Raw genomic sequence first — 19,997 nt, 5'->3', positions numbered from 1 at the left:
AATCAACATGATAGATCACATCAACAATAGAAAGAACAAGAACCATATGATCATCTCAATAGACACAGAGAAAGCATGTGACAAAATACAGCATCCGTTCATGATCAAAATTCTTCAGAGTGTAGAGATAGAGGGAACATTCCTCAGCATCTTAGAAGCCATCTACGAAAAGCCCACAGCAAATATCATTCCTAATGGGGAAACCGAGAACCTTTCCCCTAAGATCGGGAACACGACAGGGATTCTCTAACTACTGCTATTCAACATAGTACAAGAAGTCGTAGCCTCAGCAATCAGACAACAAAAAGAAATAAAAGGCATTCAAATTGGCAAAGAAGAAGTCAAGCTCTCCCTCTTCACAGATGACATGATACTGTACATAGAAAATCCAAAAGACTCCACACCAAGATTGCGAGAACTCATACAGGAATTCGGCCATGTGGCAGGATACAAAATCAATGCCCAGAAATCAGTGGCATTTCTATACACTAACAATGAGACTGAAGAAAGTGAAATTAAGGAGTCAATCTCATTTACAACTGCACCCAAAAGCATAAGATAAGATACCTAGGAATAAACCTAACCAAAGAGGTAAGGGATCTATACCCTAAAAACTACAGAACACTTCAAAAGATTTGAGGAAGACACAAAGAGATGGAAAAACATTCCATGATCATGAATTGGAAGAATTAATATTGTGAAAATGTCTATGCTACCCAGGGCAATTTACACATTCAGTGCTATCCCTATCAAAATACCATGGACTTTCATCTGAGAGTTGGAACAAATCATCTTAAGATTTGTGTGGAATCAGAAAAGACCCCAAAGAGCCAGGGGAATAATGAAAAAGAAAACCAGAGCCGGGGGCATCACAATGCCGGATCTCAAGTTGCACTGCAAAGCTGTGAACAAGCCAGTGTGGCACTGGCATAAAAACAGACATATAAATCAATGGTACAGAATAGAGAACCCAGAAATGGGCCCTCAACTGTATGGTCAAGTAATCTTCGACAAAGCAGGAAAGACTATCCACTGGAAAAAGGACAGTCTCTTCAATAAATGGTGCTGGGATAATAGGACAGCCACGTGCAGAAGAATGAAACTAGACCATTCTCTTACACCATACACAAAGATACACTCAAAATGGATGAAAGACCTAAATGTGAGACAAGAATCCATCAGAATCCTAGAGGAGAACACAGGCCACACCCTTTTTAAACTTGGCCACAGCAACTTCTTACAAGATACATCTATGAAGGCAAGGGACACAAAAGCAAAAATGAATTATTGGACGTAATCAAGATAAAAGGTTCTGCACAGCACAAGAAACAGTCAACAAAACCAAAGACAACCTACAGAATGGGAGAATTTGCAAATGACATATCAGATAAATGGCTAGTATCCAAGATCTATAAAGATTTATTAAACTCAACAGCAAAGAAACAAACAATCCAATCATGAAATGTGCAAATGACATGAACAGAAAATTCACCAAAGAAGACATACACATGGCCAACAAACACATGAGGAAATGCTCCACATCACTTGCCATCAGGAAAATACAAATCAAAACCACAATGAGATACCACCTCACACCAGTCAGAATGGTGAAAATTAACAAGACAGGAAACAACAAACATGGAGAGGATGTGGAAAAAGGGGAACCCTCTTGCTCTGTTGGTGGGAATGTGAACTTGGACAGCCACTCTGGAAAACTGTATGGAGGTACCTCAAAGAGTTAAAAATACAGCTGCCCTACGACCCAACAATTGCAATGCTGGGCATTTACCCCAAAGATACAGATGCAGTGAAAGGCCAAGACACCTGCGCTAAATGTTAATAGCAGCAATGTCCACAATAGCCAAACTGTGGAAGGAGAATCAGTGTCCACTGAAAGAAGAATGGATAAAGAAGATGTGGTCTATATGTACAATGGAATATTACTCAACCTTAGAAATGATGAATACCCACCATTTGCTTCAATGTGGATTGAACTGGAAGGTATTATGCAGAGTGAAGTAAGTCAATTGGAGAAGGACAAACATTATATGGTTTCATTAATTTGGGGAATATAAAAAAAGTGAAAGGGATGATAGGGAAAAGGAGAGAAAATACGTGGGAAATATCAGAGAGGGTGACAAAATATAAGAGACTACTAACTCTGGGAAATGAACAAGCGGTAGTGGAAGGGGAAGAGGGCAGGCGGATGGGGTGACTGGGTGATGTGGACTGAGGGGGGCACTTGACGGGATAAGGACTGCGTAAATATGTTGGAAAATCGAACTCCAATAAAAAATATACAAAAATAATAAAGAGGCAGACGTAAATAGAGGAAGCCATCATTGACTTGCAATAAACTATCAGAACATCAGCAAGCAGCATGCCTACAACTTGGATTAGGACACCCGCTTACAATGTCTATGACATCTGCAGAGTCCAGATAATAATTGAGATCAGGAAGATAAAGAAAATAAATATTGAGATGAAGAAAAAGAAGAAAACTATTCACAAATGTTGTTTGACTAGAAAAAGTTTTAATCGAATGCCAAAACTACAAGAAGTAGTAAGAAAGTACACTAGAGTGATTTTATATAATTCACAGCAGTCACAAAACACTTTACACGACCTAGGGGAAAATATATAAAGAACTATAAGAGACCTATAGGAATATTACCCACTTATAATGATCATACAGCAACAGGAGAAATAATAAGATATGTTCAATTTGAAGAAGGAAAAGCCCTGAAAGTAAGCCTCAGGACATTTAACTACCCTCCACCCAAATACCCTCATTCAAAGCCTTTCTTCCCTCTTGCCAATAGGTTGGCATGAGCCATGCTCCATCCACTTTCCCAACCTTAGAGCAGGCCCCTTCTGTTACTAGGGAAGGAAGGTCCAAACTCAGAGCTTGGAGGCAAACATGAGGGCTCCCTGACCTAAAGGTCTCAGAAGCAAAGAAAACCAGCCTTCAACTCAGCCCGTGTTTTTGCGGTATCCAAATTGTCTAGAACAGACCACTGTCCAAAGGAGGCTTTCAGAGCTCTGCGTATGTGTTGATCATTTTCCACCTCATTACAACTAGTGACCATTTACCTCAGGTTAGGATGATCCCTAAAATCTTCAAGATATTACAGTATCCATTGAAAGCTTTTACTAGCACGACCAAATCAACATCACAGATGATCACAACAAGTCAAGAAAGTAATCACCCAAACATGTTGAATCAGAACATTTCAGATGCTGGACTGAGGGAAAGGACCAGGTGTGATGCAGGAGCTGACTGCCTCTTCCAACAGGTAATCTTCTTGGACCCCAGACAACTGCTGCCAGGAAGAAATGTAGGAGTGGGGGAGGGGATGAAGAATAGCTGTCCCAGCTCCAGGTTCACTGCTTACCTCTGGTGCTTGTGGAGTTGAGCTGACTGCCCTCCCCAAATTCTTTAATCGTATCAAGATAAGCATTACGAGGGCCAAACAAAACTTGTTCCATAGATAGATGTGGCTAGAGATGGCCAGATTTCTAGAAAAGAACAAGGCCAGCAACCTTTTGACCTCAGTAGAGCTACTTCTTGCAGACACGTCTCCAAAGGCAAGGGAAACAAAGGCAAAAATGAACTACTAGGACTTCATCAAGATAAAAAGCTTTTGCTCAGCAAAGGAAACAGTAAACAAAACCAAAAGACAACCTGCCACTGGGGGGAGATGATGTTTGTCAATGTCTTATCAGATAACGGGCAGTATCTAAGGTCTACAAAGAATTTACCAAACTCAACACCCAAAAAACAAACAATCCAGTCAAGAAACGAGTAGAAGACAGGAACAGATATTTCTCCAAAGCAGACATACAAATGGCCAACGGACACATGAGAAAATGCTCCACATCACCCGGCATCTGGCAAATAGAGATCAAAACCCTAATGAGATACCCCCTCACTGCAGTCAGAATGGCTAAATTAACAATTCAGGAAACAACAGAGGTTGGCGAGAGGCAGAGCAAACGGAACTATCTCATTTTGGCCAGAAGACAAACTGGTGCAGCTACTTTGGAAAACAATATGGAGGTTCCTCAAAAAGTTAAAACTAGGGCTACTCTATGACCCAGCAAATGCACTACTAGGGATTTACCTCAAAGAATCAAATGTAGTAATCCAAAGGAGCAACTATACCCGCTGTTCATAGCAACAATATCCACAATAGCCAAACTATGGAAACAGCACAGATGTCCATCAACAAATAATGGATAAAGAAAGTGGTATGTATATACAGCGGAATACTAATTGGCCATCGAAAAATGAAATCTTACCATTTTCAGCAATGCAGATGGGACTAGAGGATATCATACTAATCAAAATAAGTTAATCAGAGAAAGACAAGTATCATATGATCTCACTTACAGGTGGAATTTAAGAAACAAGACAGAGGATCATAGGGGAAGAGAAGAAAAAATGAAACAGGACAAAATCAGAGAGGGAGACAAACCATAAGAGACTCTTAATCATAGAAAACAAACTGAGGGTCGGTGCAGGGGAGAGAGGTGTGGAGACGGGGTACCTGGGTGATGGACATTAAGGAGGGCATGTGATATAATGAACACAGGGTGTTATAAAAGACTGATGGATCACTGACCTCTACTTTTGAAACCAATAATACATTCATTATATGTTAGTTAATTGAATTTGAATAAACCAATCTGGAAAAGATAGTCTCTTCAATAAATGGTGTGGAGAAAGCTGGAGAGCTATATGCAAAAGAATGAAATTGGACTAATTTTTATATCATACACAAAAGTGAAATAAAAATGGATTAAAGATTGAAAGGAAAGACTCGACCATAAAACTCCTAAAAGACAACATAGGCAACAAATTCTTGCACATTGGCCTCAACAACGTTTTTCTGGATATGACATTCTGCACCTCACAATGGTCAGAATGCCTACATTAAAAAAGACAAGAAATAACATATACTGGTGAGGAAGTAGAGAAAATGTTAAATTAATGGTTACAAAGTGTTTGTCCCAGTGACAGGCACATGGGAGGGCCTCAATGAACATAGTCAATTCTGCTGCTGCTGTAGTTAGATATTTCTCCTGTCTCCCCGTTCTGGATGCCTAGGACTCACATGGGACAATGTATTTTGTCTCTGAATGGAGCACTGGCTGGTCTGGGACCAAAGGGAAAGCTCAGAAGACAGTGGCATCTGCTGTATGCTCTTCTCCAGTTGACCTTCTCCCAGTTGACTGTGTCCCAGTTGTTACCTTTAATTGGAGGCCCCAGGTATGCTTAAGGCCTGTACCCTATGCACGTTTGACATTCCAAACTTTAGATTGCTTCTGGGACTAACAGAGTCCCTGTAAGAGATCACAGCTGCTGCTTGGGGAATCCTTTCGCTGCTGGGGAAAAGGTACCCTTGGGATCGCTGGGCTTCAGATCAGGATGACAGGTCCTGTCCAGGAAGAGTCTGTAGCTGAGGCACCTAGTCAGCCTGCACAGCTAGGAGGAAGGATGCGAAGGAAACAGCAGCAGAGGCTAAAGTTCCCACAAGGATGTCAGCAGAGAAGAAGAAAGAGGATCTCAGGGGCAAAGGAAGTCCAGCAGGGGAGTGTCCGGGGTCTTTCTGTGGCATCCGGGGCCTGGCCCAGGGCACAGTGAGAAGCTGAGAATTGTGTCCGGTATCAGAAGACCCAGAGAAGTGGCTGCAAGCAGGATGCAGGTAGGGAGCTCTGGGCTGTGGTGGGGACAGGGATGGTGGCCATGACTTCTGAAGAGCATTTTCCAAAGATAGACTTGCCTCCTCACCCTGCCTCTGCTCCAAGAACCTTCCAGCTGCAACTGACCGTGAGCAGCTTGCTGGAGCAGAGAGGAACAGCTAAGGTAAACCCAAGCAGTCCCTCATGCTCTACAGAGCTCACTAGTGACCAAGCCCCTGCCCTGACACTGCTGTTCCATCCTCCCTGGGAGGAGCCCAGACCCTTGGGAGGAAAGCAGCCTGATTTCTTGCTGAGATTTCCCAGAAGACTGAGCCTTGCTCAGGGTCAGAGGGTGAGCAGACAGCAAGTTGGGACCTATCATTGTCTGTGACTCCCAGTCTGTGGCTAGTTCTATTTCCCTCACTTTCTTCCTACCCCTCTTTCATGGGGGAAACAGTCCAAGACTCCCAATAGATGCCTGAAACCACAGAGAATCCTGAATTCTGTGTATCCTGTTTCTTCCTATACATACATACCTAGGATCAAGTTTAATATCTAAATCTGACACAGTGAGAGATCAACAACCAATATATAGATGAGTTATGACAATATACTGTAATGACAGTTATGTGCATGTGACTCCCTAAGTATCTTATTGTACTGCACCCTCCCTTCTTCTTTGAAGAAACAAGATGAGAAAATGGCCACACGATGAGCTGAAGTGAGGTGAGTGACCTAGGCATCGTGATATAGCTGAGCCTGCTATTGACCTTGTGACCATATGTCAGAAAGGCCATCTTCGGCTGCAAACCACAGTTGGAGGTGTTGGCAGGGCAGGAACCGAACCTTTGCCAAGCAAAATGCTTCTTTTTTTTTTTTAAGATTTTATTTATTTACTCATGAAAGACACAGAGAGGCAGAGACATAGACAGAGAGAGAAGCAGGCTCCTCCCCATCAGGGAGCCTGATGTGGGACTCGATCCTTGAACTGGGTACTCACCCTGAGCCAAAGGCATACACCCAACCGCTGAGCTACCCAGGCATCCCAAGCAAAATGCTTCTAATGAGAAATTACTATACTGAGAATCTCCCCCCTGAACACAAAGTAATTTTTGCCCATTGTATTAGATAATTTGATAATATTGGGGTGTCTGGGTGGCTCAGTCAAGACCATCTAATTTGAGTATAAGAGTGTGTACACAAGTATTCTTCCTCCTTTATTGTAGTGTAACGGTATACAATTATAAACATAACTTAAAGTCTAATATTTCATTATATGAAATGGCATCGTCAGCCATTTATTAGTAGGTATTTTGTTTCCCATATTCATTCATAAATATGGCTGTGATGAATGCCTTTATTGAGAGATACTGGCCTTCTGCTCTCATTGATCCTTTGGAATTTCTTCCCAAAGCTGGAGTTCCTGAGTTCCGTGGGCCTTTCATGTATTCTGTTTCCTATGCAAACTGCTCCAGAGAGGCTGTACGTGTGCATGGGGCTCTGGACCACCTTGTGTTCCTGTCCTCTTCTCAGCTGCCTGCTAACTCCAGAGATCAGTAGTGACCAGCCCACAAGCAAGGCTCTGTCCCTGGGACAAGCTGAGGTGTCATACCTGTAGGATGCAGCCACAAAGGTAAAGACTTCCCTTCCTTTCCTGGCTCTCACAGGCTGACACATGGCCACCTGGGGCTGTAGGTGTCAGAGCTCTTTGTTCTCTTCCATCCTGAATCTCCTCCAAAGCCTGGCACACCATAATTTCCTGCTGGGCATGTCTTGAGGGGAAACCAAGTACTCAGAGCTCTCCTTCACAGACACACACAAACACACACACACACACACACACACACACACACACACGGGCGTGGCACACATCGAAAAGAGTGGGCTGTCTCCTTCATCAAAGTCTGCTCCCTGTCTGGTGAGGACAGTGCTGGACAGCTCACGACAGAGTTGGGATGCCCTGGGAAGCACTTGTTCAGCCCATTCACAATGCACAGGGGCAAACTGAGGCCTAGGACTGGCTCAAGCTACACAGATATCCATGTCACAGACAGGGGCAGGCCCCACAGCCCTGGGCTCAGTGTGCAAGATCTTCCTAGCCATCCAGTTCATTCCAATTAAACCAGCTTTCATTCAGCATGGCAGGCATGAAGGACTTCCATGGCAGCAGCTCTCACACGGGTCAAATCTTGTGCATCGCTCATGTCCACAGCACATTGTCCATGGGAATCAGCTTCTGTGTACACAGTTCTGTCTGAAAGAGTGGACAGGATGGCCTCTCTCACAGAACCACCGTCCCTGGTCTCCAACCACAGCATATCCTAGTCACTCTTGAATCCTGCTTGTGGCACTGACTGACTGCAATGTTCACTTTTCCTTTTCTGGGGCTGGGAGAGCCACTGGGAGGAATGGGAGACAGGCTGGGGCAGAATTTCATGGTGAAGCACCCAGAATGGGCCTGCACTTAGCACTCGGGAGCACCCTCACGTGCTGAATTAGGGATGGGGCAGGGTCCTAGGCTTGCATGGAAAACACAATGAAACCCATGGTTGCATAATGGGGGCAACCCTTCCTCATTTAGATCGGTGCTCCTCTGCCGGCACGATTGGTACCTCCTTCTCCTCCCAGAAACATTTGGCAATGTTTGGAGACATTTCTAATTGTTACATCTCAAGGAGCAGGTGCTACTGGCAACAGGTGGGCAGAGGTCAGGGATGGTGCTAAACATCCTATGATGCACCGGACAGCCCACACGGCAAAGAATTCCCCAGCCCCAAATGTCACTAGTGCCGAGGCTGACAAAGTCTAGGTTCAGGGCATGAGCTACTCTGCCTGAGAATATACCTGACATAAAGTCCTACCATGACTGAAGCAAGAGCGTGTGGACAATGAGACAGATCAGAGAATACACAGGGTTGAATTGGAGAGACAGACTCTCTTAAATATCTGTGTAGCTATTTGGTGGAAAGAACCCAGGTTTGGCGCCTGGGATCCAGCCCCAGCTCTGTCACTCAAACTTAAGAACCGAATCTTTGGCTCCTCTGAGCTTTGGTTACTTTTACCCATAAAACTTGAGAGATAACATCTTCTCTGTGGAATGTTGCAAAGAAGTGGCACAAAATATATGGTCATAAAGATTAACCACTTCTCTTCTACCCTCCACCCACTCCTACATACACACACACATACACACACACATGTGCACCCACACTCACAGCACGCAGGCACACACACCACCTCAATTAATTTTTTTATTGGAGTTCAATTTTCCAACATATAGAATAACACCCAGTGCTCATCCCATCAAGTGCCCCCCTCAGTGCCTGTCACCCAGTCACCCCCACACCCCGCCCACCTCCCCTTCCACCACCCCTTGTTCATTTCCCAGAGTTAGGAGTTTCTCATGTTCTGTCTCCCTCTCTGATATTTCCTATTCATTTTCCCTCCTTTCCCCTTTATTCCCTTTCACTATCTTTTATATTCATACACCACCCCCATTAAGAAAGAGCTATAGACATATTACAAGTGGGGTTTCTGAATACAGAATCTGGGCAACTGTAGCTGAGAGACGGGAAATCCTCTACACAAAAGCATACAAGTCTTCCTGTAAGCTAGCTGCTTGCATGAAACACCACAATGGAGGCAGAGTCAGACATTACCCAAGAATAAAGTATAAACATGAGGGGACAAAGGAAAACATTCCTTAGTCACCGTTAGTTTAGAATTTCACCAATAGTCTAATGAGGTGGGATTAGAAGTGAATGCCATATATCCTGCTATGTGATAACTGTCGCCAGCGTGGTCATTAAGAATGGAGTTAACTGGTCAGTAAGCTCATGGCTCTCATCCCATAGTGTGGGTCACTCGCCCGGGTTACTGCTTCCGTGGACTTCATAAAGCTCTTCCCCATGAGGGCACATCCCCACATATTGCCATTAATGTGTATTAAAACAGGCAGATCTCAGTACTGACAATGGTCACGTCTGTGTTGCGGAGGGTGGGCAGAGTCAAGAAGTCATCCTCATGTGGCTGAACGTTTACCTCGGCTTTATCCTGGCTGGATTTAGATGTACACTTTTAAACAAGTTCCTTCCAAATGGAATCGATGTTAAAAAGGCTCGAAACCTTGGTAGTTGTAAGAATTAGATCAGCTTGGGGATTCTCGTACCCGAGAATATAAGAAAGCTGAGATTACATGAAATATCTATGCATGTATATCAAAAAGAAGTAATTTATAGCATTTTCTAATGCTCACCATAAAGCAGAGGAAAAGTCCCTTCTGACTGGGGATTAGCTCTGCTGAACTCAGGTCCTCTGTATATTACCACTTTACTCAAACTTGGGCAGATCACTTCCCCCTCTGGGCCTCAGTTGCTTTTACAGGCAATGAGAGAAAAACTCCCTCGCAAACAGCTGCGTACAATATTGCTAAACTCTGTTCCAGCCTGGACCTTCTCTCATCTGAGGGGTAAGCACACCTACCTATTATCTCTTTTATCTCTTATACGCGTACGCTCTCCTACTACGTAGCTGGGACTTGACGGCTTACTAGATGCCTGAGACGCTTCACAAGAAAGCCTCAAATGCTGCTTTTGTGCTTTGGTGAAGACAGAAGGGGGAACACATGGAAAAAGCCAACTGGTCCTCCCCTGTGGCGGGGTTCATTATCCTGGGACTCTCAGACCACCCAGGGTTGGAGAAAATATTTTTTGTGCTCATCCTCCTGATGTACCTGATGATCCTGCTGGGCAACGGGGTCCTCATCCTGGTGACCATCCTTGACTCCCGCCTGCACACACCCATGTACTTCTTCCTGGGGAACCTCTCCTTCCTGGACATCTGCTACACAACCTCCTCAGTCCCTCTAGTCCTGGATGGCTTCCTGACCCCCAGGAAAATCATCTCCTTCTCAGCCTGTGCTGTGCAGATGTTTCTCTCTTTTACCATGGGAGCCACAGAGTGTGTGCTTCTGGGCATGATGGCATTTGATCGCTATGTGGCCATCTGTAACCCGCTGAGGTACCCTGTGGTCATGAGCAAGGCTGCCTATGTGCCCATGGCTGTCAGCTCCTGGGCTATTGGTGGTACTGCTTCTGTGGTACACACATCCTTGACAATTCAGTTGCCTTTCTGTGGAAACAATGTCATCAATCACCTTGCCTGTGAGATCCTGGCTGTCCTGAGATTGGCCTGTGTTGACATCTCCATCAATGTCATCAGCATGGGAGTGACAAATGTGATCTTCCTGGGGGTCCCAGTACTCTTTATCTCTATCTCTTATGTGTTCATCATTGCTACCATCCTGAGGATCCCCTCAGCTGAGGGGAGGAGAAAGGCTTTCTCCACCTGCTCTGCCCACTTCACTGTGGTGGTCATCTTCTACGGGACCTTATTTTTCATGTATAGAAAGCCCAAATCTAAGGATTCCCTGGGACAAAACAAAGAGGACCTTTCAGATAAGCTCATTCCTCTCTTTTATGGAGTGGTGACCCCCATGCTCAACCCCATCATCTATAGCCTCAGGAACAAGGACGTGAAGTCTGCTGTGAGGAACCTGATGTCTCAGAAGTGCTTCACCAGGTGATGTAGAAGGGCTCCACTGTGGTTCTCACCCTATGGGACAGAGGACTTTTGAGCATTACAGCTGCCATTCAAAAGACAAGTCAAGTTATCCAGAATGGTTGCTTGCCCTTCAGTCCATTTACAGGGAATGATTAACTTTTCAGATGTATCTTCTGAGTTTTAGCCATTTATCTGAGAGTTTCAACACATGCCAGACATTGAAGCTCTAATTGCATATACAAAGACACTCTGAACACATATTAAAACCGAGCAGACTGGAACCATTAGAGTGAGTCGAATGACCTGTACTGTGTCTAAGCAACACAGTTGGAGGAGAGAGGGCTCTCCCAGCAATGTTGCCATTCCTCTTGGATTCCCCAGGAGAGTCAGAGCAACAAGGAGGAAGTGAGAATTTTCATTTTGGACCTTTTTTTATGACACTCAAATTGCCTGGAGTTCTAAGAAGAGACAAAGACAAGATCTCCACATAGAGAGCTTTTGGGTGGGAACGATCTATTCTGATTTACTGAATTTCTTTTTAGGCATGAGAACATTGAGGCTATTTTTTCTCAAGGTACTTCACATCATGAAACACTGCTAATTAATCAAATGTAAGAAGGAGTATAGAGTTTGAATTTGCTATTCATCACATACAGCAATTCCCAGTAGAATGCTAGTATTCAGTTCGATTTTCACCCATATTCTGAAAAAAAAAGAAAGATGGTATAGATACGATAGATGGACAGACAGACGCTAAATATGTTTGAAGACTTTGCGGGTGAGGGGTGTAACATTTGACACCTTTCTTTGTTTTAGGACTTTGACATGTTTATTTGTACCAGTACTTCTCAGTCTTTAGTGTGCTGCAGTACTCTGTGAATGTCCAAGACACGTAAACTCTATAGCATTTTCTGAGCATCCATATCTCAATAGGAAAAAGTTGGAAGCATTTTCATACCTATGACCTTGGGAGGGTTGTTTAAACTTTCCCAGACTATTTCTTCATACTTTAATACCTTACCCCTAGATTTCACATGAACTGGATAGGAAATTATAGATAAGTGCCTTGTAAATGTTAAGCACAATGGATCTAGAAGATAGTAGTAGTTGTTGTATCTTGAATGCTGCACAGTCCTGTGTGCCGTGTGGAAAGGAGCAAGACATGGTTCCTAGCTAGACGATAGACACCCAAGATGAATGAGAATTTCAAAGATGGTAGCAGTTGAAAAGCAACATTTTGACAGCAAATTCGAGGTAATTCTTTGAATATGGCAGACTTATTTAAAAAGAGAATTTAGAAAGTTGATCCAATTTTGAGACTAGATGTTGGTAGTGGGAAGTTTCTGCTTCAAGTGATATTTACATTTTCTTATATTTACTAAAACCGAGTTGCGTAAGGATACATATTTTGTTAATAACATTTCACATCCTTCTGTTCATTCTGTTCCTGATTTCTACTTTGCACCAGTAGAGAATAACTTGCCATTGCAAATACACAAATGACATCTAGCGGCCATTTAAACAAACTTCAGACCCTTAGTGGAGCCATGCACTGATGAGGCTTCAGGGGGTTTTCTTGTTCAACCCTATGGCATGCAGTTCCTTTCCAATGTCCCTGATTGTAGTCAACAGGCATTTGTTTGGACACCTGCAATGACAAAGTATTCAATACTTCTGTATTCTAACTTTTTCATTCAGTCCTAGCAATTTCCTCCACAGTAAGCTTAATCATACTCTCCAGTAACTTGTACCATCACTCCTAATTAGATTCAGTGCTTCTACATGAGATGCATCCAATCTCTCTCCTTCTGGAATATGAAGATAGTTCTTCTGGCTCCTGAGACTAGAAAGGAAAAAAAAAAAGAAAGAGGAAGAAAATTCGGTTATTTGAGAACATGTCAGAGACATAAAAGGTAGACCAGGCATTCCATAATTTTATTCATGAGAAGAAAACAGAACAGATGAAAGACAGAAAATAATTAAGGAGGAGAAAAACATTTTGCTGAACAGAAATTTTACATATTTTATTCGTAAAAGGTTTATCAATCACCAGGTAAGATTTATGGCTAATGATTTACCTATGTACAGTCGATCCAAGGATAAGTTGTGATTTTCATATATGCCAAAATAATTCTATAGACTTTTCCACAGAAGAAAAGTATATTTCCCAAAAAGGAACAAGAATCTGGCTGCCATTGGCCTCCTGCTCTGCCACCCTAAATGTAGATGCCAGTGCAAAAAGAGTTTCAGAGTTCTGGGGAAAGGGGCCGTGAGTCTCAAATTCTGCATGCCCTGACCAGTAAACAAATATGAGAGTTAAAAAGACATTGTTGGCACATGCAAACACAGATAGCACATATCCCTATAATCTCTTTCTCAAAAAGAAATTTTATTTATAAAGTTCACACAAGAAACAGTTACAAATAAATAATAGAAGGAATGCCACAGATACGTAAGACACAGTGGAGAATGATCAAATGTAAGACAAATAAAGTTGAATAAACGATTGATACCAGATGTGCCAAGACAAATATATGAAGGAATGGTGAGGAAATGCATCGTGGTAAACAGTAACAATAAAGCAATGCTGTGACTCCAGTTACAATTCTAGAGGTCTTTATTATAGAAATGAAGAAAGATAAGTGTAGTTACAACCCATTGTAGGTCTCATCTTATGAATAACGTGGTGGGAAGGAGAATCTTATGGGTATAATTCGTTGCATTGATACCGAAATAACAAAAGTCTTAGTATACTCATTGAAATTTTGAGAGAAAATACCAGTAGACTAGTATAGGATAAAGACTTTTCATAAGAATTAGAGGATGATGAATGAACAAAGGGAGTTGATCAGGTGCACCTGGGTGACCCAGTGAATTAAGCATCCCACTCTTGATTTTACCCCAGGTTATGAACTTCAGATGGTGAGATCCAGCTCTGAATGGAGCTCTACAATCAGCAGGGAGTCTGCTTAAGATTCTCCCTCTCTCTGCTCCTCCATCCTCTCTCTCTTTCTCTCTCTCTTTCTCTCCCTCTCTCTCAAATAAATATATATATTTAAAAAACACAAGTTAATCAGATTAAAAATCATTACTGAACCTGAGTAGATTTAAATAATTGTGTATTAAATCCATGATACACATTATCCAGGTTCTTAAAGAGCTTCAAGGTTTCTAACTTCAGAAAAATTAGGAGATATATTGCAAACATTTTTGTAATAGATTCAAAAAGAAAAAGTGATACTACAAATATGGAGAAGTTACTTGATAAGTTAACATTGATTTCTGACATTTTTAAAGTAGCAGACTTGGAGGCAGGGCAAGATGGTGGAGGCCTACAGGTCCTCAACTCACCTGACCCCACCAACTTAGCTAGATAACTTTCAAACCATCCTGAACACCTACGAATTTGACCTGAGGTTTAAAGAGAGAAAAGATGAAACACTACAGAGAGAATGGTTTTCAGTTCTAACAAGAATCACCTAGGGTGAAATTTACTTAGGCTGTGATTGATATTCTTTACTCAGTCCACTCATAGAGCTACTCTGGACTGAACAAAATGACTAGAAGGAAGGAATTCACCACAATACCAAAAGAAAGAATTAGGGCAACCCGGGGGGCTCAGCGGTTTAGCACCTGCCTTCAGCCCAGGGCCTGATCCTGCAGACCTGGGATCGAGCCCACGTTGGGCTCCCTGCATAGAGCCTACTTCTCCCTCTGCCTGTGTCTCTGCCACTTTCTCTCTCTCTCTCTCTGTCTCTCATGAGTAAACAAAATCTTTTTTAAAAAAAGAAAGAAAGAATCAGAAACTGTACTCTTTGCCACAGAGTTACATAATTTGGATTACAATTCGAAGTCAGAAAGGCAATTCAGAAGCACAATTATAAAGCTACTGGTGGCTCTGGAAAAAAGCATAAGGATTCAAGACTTCATGACTGCATAATTTAGATCTAATCAGGCCAAAATTAAAAATCAGTTAAATGAGATGCAATCCAAACTGGAGGTCCTAATGACAAAGGTTAATGAGGTGGAAGAAAGAGTGAGTGACATAGAAGACAAGTTGATGGCAAGGAAGGAAACTGGGGAAAAAAGAGAAAGACAATTAAAAGACCACGAGGAAAGGTTAAGGGAAATAAATCATAGCCTCAGAAGGAAAAATCTACATATAATTGGTGTTCCAGAGAGCGCTGAGAGGGCCAGAGGGCCAGAAAGTATATTTGACCAAATCATAGCTGAGAACTTCCCTAATTTGGGGAGGGAAACAGGCATTCAGATCCAGGAGATAGAAATGTCCGCCCCAAAATCAATAAATACCATTCAACACCTGGACATTTAATAGTGAAACTTGCAAATTCCAAAGATAAAGAGAAAATCCTTAAAAGAGCGAGACAAGAGATCCCTAACTTATATGGGGAGAAATATGTGGAGCAGACCTCTCCACAGAGATTCAGGGTACTAAATGAGAAGAACATGCAGCCGAGAATACTATATCCAGCATGGCTCTCATTCAGAACAGGAGAGCTAAAGAGCTTCCAAGATAGGCAGACACTGAAAGAATATGTGACCACCAAACCAGCTCTGCAAGAAACATTAAGAGGGACCCTGTAAAAGAAGGAAGAAGCCCAAAGAAATAATGCACAAAACAGGGACTGAATAGGTATTATGATGACACTAAATTCATATCTTTCAATAGTAAAGATGCAGGGTTTCGGACTGGATAAAAAAGCAAGACCCATCTATTTGCTATCTACAAGAGACTCATTTTAGACCTAAGGACACCTCCAGCCTGAAAATGAAAGGTTGGAGAACCATTGACCATTCAAATGGTCCTCAAAAGAAAACTGAGGTAGCAATCCTCATATCAGATAAATTAAAATTTATCCCAAAGACTGTAGTAAGAGATGAAGAGGGACACTATGTCATACTTAAAGGGTCTATCCAACAAGAAGACCTAGCAATCATGAATATTTATCCCCCTAATGTGGGAGCTGCCAAGTACATCAAAAAATTAATAACCAAAGTAAAGACATACTTAGATAATAATACACTAGTAGTAGGAGACTTCAACACGGCTCTTTGTGCAAATGACAGATCTTCTAAGCACAGCATCACCAAAGAAACGAGAGCTTTAAATGGTACACTGGACCAGATGGATTTCACAGATATATACAGAACTTTGAATCTGAACGCAACTGAATACACATTCTTCTTAAGTTTACATGGAACTTTCTCCAGAAAGACCACATACTGGGTCAAAAATCAGGTCTCAACCAATACCAAAAGACTGGGATTGTCCCCTGCATATTTTCAGACCACAATTATTTGAAACTAGAACTCAATTACAAGAAGAAATTATGAAAAAACTCAAAACACGTGAATGTTAAAGAGCATCCTGCTCTAAGATGAATGGGTCAACCAGAAAATTAGAGAAGAATTAAAAAGATTCATGGAAAGTAATGAAAATGAAGATACAACCATTCAAAATCTTTGGGGTACAGCAAAAGCAGTCCTAAGAGGGAAATACATTGCAATACCAGCATCCCTCAAAAAATCGGAAAAAAATCAAATACACAAGCTCACCTCGCACCTAAAGGAACTGGAGAAAGAACAGGAAATAAAACCTACACCAGGCAGAAGAAGAGAATTAATAAATCGAGCAGAACTCAATGAAATAAAGACCAGAAGAACTGTAGAACAGATCAACAAAACCAAGAGTTGGCTCTTTGAAAGAATTAATAAGATAGATAAACCATTAGCCAGCTTTGTTAAAAAGAAGAAAAAGATTCCAATTAATAAAATCATGAATACAAAAGGAGAGATCACAACCAATACTAAGGAAATACAAACTATATTAAAAACATATTATGAGCAGCTATACACCAATAAATTAGGCAATCTAGAAGAAATGGACGCATTTCTGGAAAACCACAAATTACCAAATCTGGAACAGGAAGAAATAGAACACCTGAACAGGCCAATAACCAGGGAGGAAATTGAAGCAGTCATCAAAAACATCCCAAGACACAAAAGTCCAAGGCAGATGGTTTCCCAGGGGAATTCTATCAAACGTTTAAAGAAGAAACAATACCTATTCTACCAAAGCTGTTCGGAAAGATAGAAAGGGATGGAATACTTCCAAACTCATTTTATGAGGCCAGCATCACCTTAATTCCAAAACCAGTCAAAGACCCCACCAAAAAGGAGAATTATAGACCAATATGCCTGATGAACACAGATATAAAAATTCTCAAGATACTAGACAATAGGATCCAACAGTACAGTAAGAAGATTATTCACCATGACCAAGTGAGAATTATCCCCGGGATGCAAGGTTGGTTCAACACTCGTAAAACAATCAACATGATAGATCACATCAACAATAGAAAGAACAAGAACCATATGATCATCTCAATAGACACAGAGAAAGCATGTGACAAAATACAGCATCCGTTCATGATCAAAATTCTTCAGAGTGTAGAGATAGAGGGAACATTCCTCAGCATCTTAGAAGCCATCTACGAAAGGCCCACAGCAAATATCATTCCTAATGGGGAAACCGAGAACCTTTCCCCTAAGAACGGGAACACGACAGGGATTCTCTAACTACTGCTATTCAACATAGTACAAGAAGTCGTAGCCTCAGCAATCAGACAACAAAAAGAAATAAAAGGCATTCAAATTGGCAAAGAAGAAGTCAAACTCTCCCTCTCTGCAGATGACATGATACTGTACATAGAAAATCCAAAAGACTCCACACCAAGATTGCGAGAACTCATACAGGAATTCGGCCATGTGGCAGGATACAAAATCAATGACCAGAAATCAGTGGCATTTCTATACACTAACAATGAGACTGAAGAAAGTGAAATTAAGGAGTCAATCTCATTTACAACTGCACCCAAAAGCATAAGATAAGAACCTAGGAATAAACCTAACCAAAGAGGTAAGGGATCTATACCCTAAAAACTACAGAACACTTCTAAAGAAATTGAGGAAGACACAAAGAGATGGAAAAACATTCCATGATCATGAATTGGAAGAATTAATATTGTGAAAATGTCTATGCTACCCAGGGCAATTTACACATTCAGTGCTATCCCTATCAAAATACCATGGACTTTCATCTGAGAGTTGGAACAAATCATCTTAAGATTTGTGTGGAATCAGAAAAGACCCCAAAGAGCCAGGGGAATAATGAAAAAGAAAACCAGAGCCGGGGGCATCACAATGCCGGATCTCAAGTTGCACTGCAAAGCTGTGAACAAGCCAGTGTGGCACTGGCATAAAAACAGACATATAAATCAATGGTACAGAATAGAGAACCCAGAAATGGGCCCTCAACTGTATGGTCAAGTAATCTTCGACAAAGCAGGAAAGACTATCCACTGGAAAAAGGACAGTCTCTTCAATAAATGGTGCTGGGATAATAGGACAGCCACGTGCAGAAGAATGAAACTAGACCATTCTCTTACACCATACACAAAGATACACTCAAAATGGATGAAAGACCTAAATGTGAGACAAGAATCCATCAGAATCCTAGAGGAGAACACAGGCCACACCCTTTTTAAACTTGGCCACAGCAACTTCTTACAAGATACATCTATGAAGGCAAGGGACACAAAAGCAAAAATGAATTATTGGACGTAATCAAGATAAAAGGTTCTGCACAGCACAAGAAACAGTCAACAAAACCAAAGACAACCTACAGAATGGGAGAATTTGCAAATGACATATCAGATAAATGGCTAGTATCCAAGATCTATAAAGATTTATTAAACTCAACAGCAAAGAAACAAACAATCCAATCATGAAATGTGCAAATGACATGAACAGAAAATTCACCAAAGAAGACATACACATGGCCAACAAACACATGAGGAAATGCTCCACATCACTTGCCATCAGGAAAATACAAATCAAAACCACAATGAGATACCACCTCACACCAGTCAGAATGGTGAAAATTAACAAGACAGGAAACAACAAACATGGAGAGGATGTGGAAAAAGGGGAACCCTCTTGCTCTGTTGGTGGGAATGTGAACTTGGACAGCCACTCTGGAAAACTGTATGGAGGTACCTCAAAGAGTTAAAAATACAGCTGCCCTACGACCCAACAATTGCAATGCTGGGCATTTACCCCAAAGATACAGATGCAGTGAAAGGCCAAGACACCTGCGCTAAATGTTAATAGCAGCAATGTCCACAATAGCCAAACTGTGGAAGGAGAATCAGTGTCCACTGAAAGAAGAATGGATAAAGAAGATGTGGTCTATATGTACAATGGAATATTACTCAACCTTAGAAATGATGAATACCCACCATTTGCTTCAATGTGGATTGAACTGGAAGGTATTATGCAGAGTGAAGTAAGTCAATTGGAGAAGGACAAACATTATATGGTTTCATTAATTTGGGGAATATAAAAAAAGTGAAAGGGATGATAGGGAAAAGGAGAGAAAATACGTGGGAAATATCAGAGAGGGTGACAAAATATAAGAGACTACTAACTCTGGGAAATGAACAAGCGGTAGTGGAAGGGGAAGAGGGCAGGCGGATGGGGTGACTGGGTGATGTGGACTGAGGGGGGCACTTGACGGGATAAGGACTGCGTAAATATGTTGGAAAATCGAACTCCAATAAAAAATATACAAAAATAATAAAGAGGCAGACGTAAATAGAGGAAGCCATCATTGACTTGCAATAAACTATCAGAACATCAGCAAGCAGCATGCCTACAACTTGGATTAG

The 19,997-nt window shown here is 41.8% G+C and overlaps 1 protein-coding gene across 1 annotated transcript; it reads left to right on the top strand.

The window, feature by feature from the left end:
- The first annotated feature begins 10,309 nt into the window (after positions 1 to 10,309).
- LOC119876770 (olfactory receptor 2S2-like) lies at positions 10,310 to 11,269 on the top strand. Its single transcript, XM_038551634.1, has one exon. It carries the CDS (start codon positions 10,310 to 10,312, stop codon positions 11,267 to 11,269), a length of 960 nt encoding a protein of 319 aa, XP_038407562.1.
- The last annotated feature ends 8,728 nt before the right edge of the window (positions 11,270 to 19,997 follow it).

This window comes from Canis lupus, chromosome 11 (genome assembly GCF_011100685.1).
Source record: "Canis lupus familiaris isolate Mischka breed German Shepherd chromosome 11, alternate assembly UU_Cfam_GSD_1.0, whole genome shotgun sequence".
Lineage (NCBI taxonomy): Eukaryota > Metazoa > Chordata > Mammalia > Carnivora > Canidae > Canis > Canis lupus.
The sequence above is the reverse complement of the archived record's forward strand: the minus strand, read 5'-3'. Positions and strand labels throughout refer to the sequence as shown.

Excerpts from the sequence above, each read along its gene's own strand:
- LOC119876770 (XM_038551634.1), top strand. The coding sequence starts at position 10,310 with ATGGAAAAAGCCAACTGGTCCTCCCCTGTGGCGGGGTTCATTATCCTG.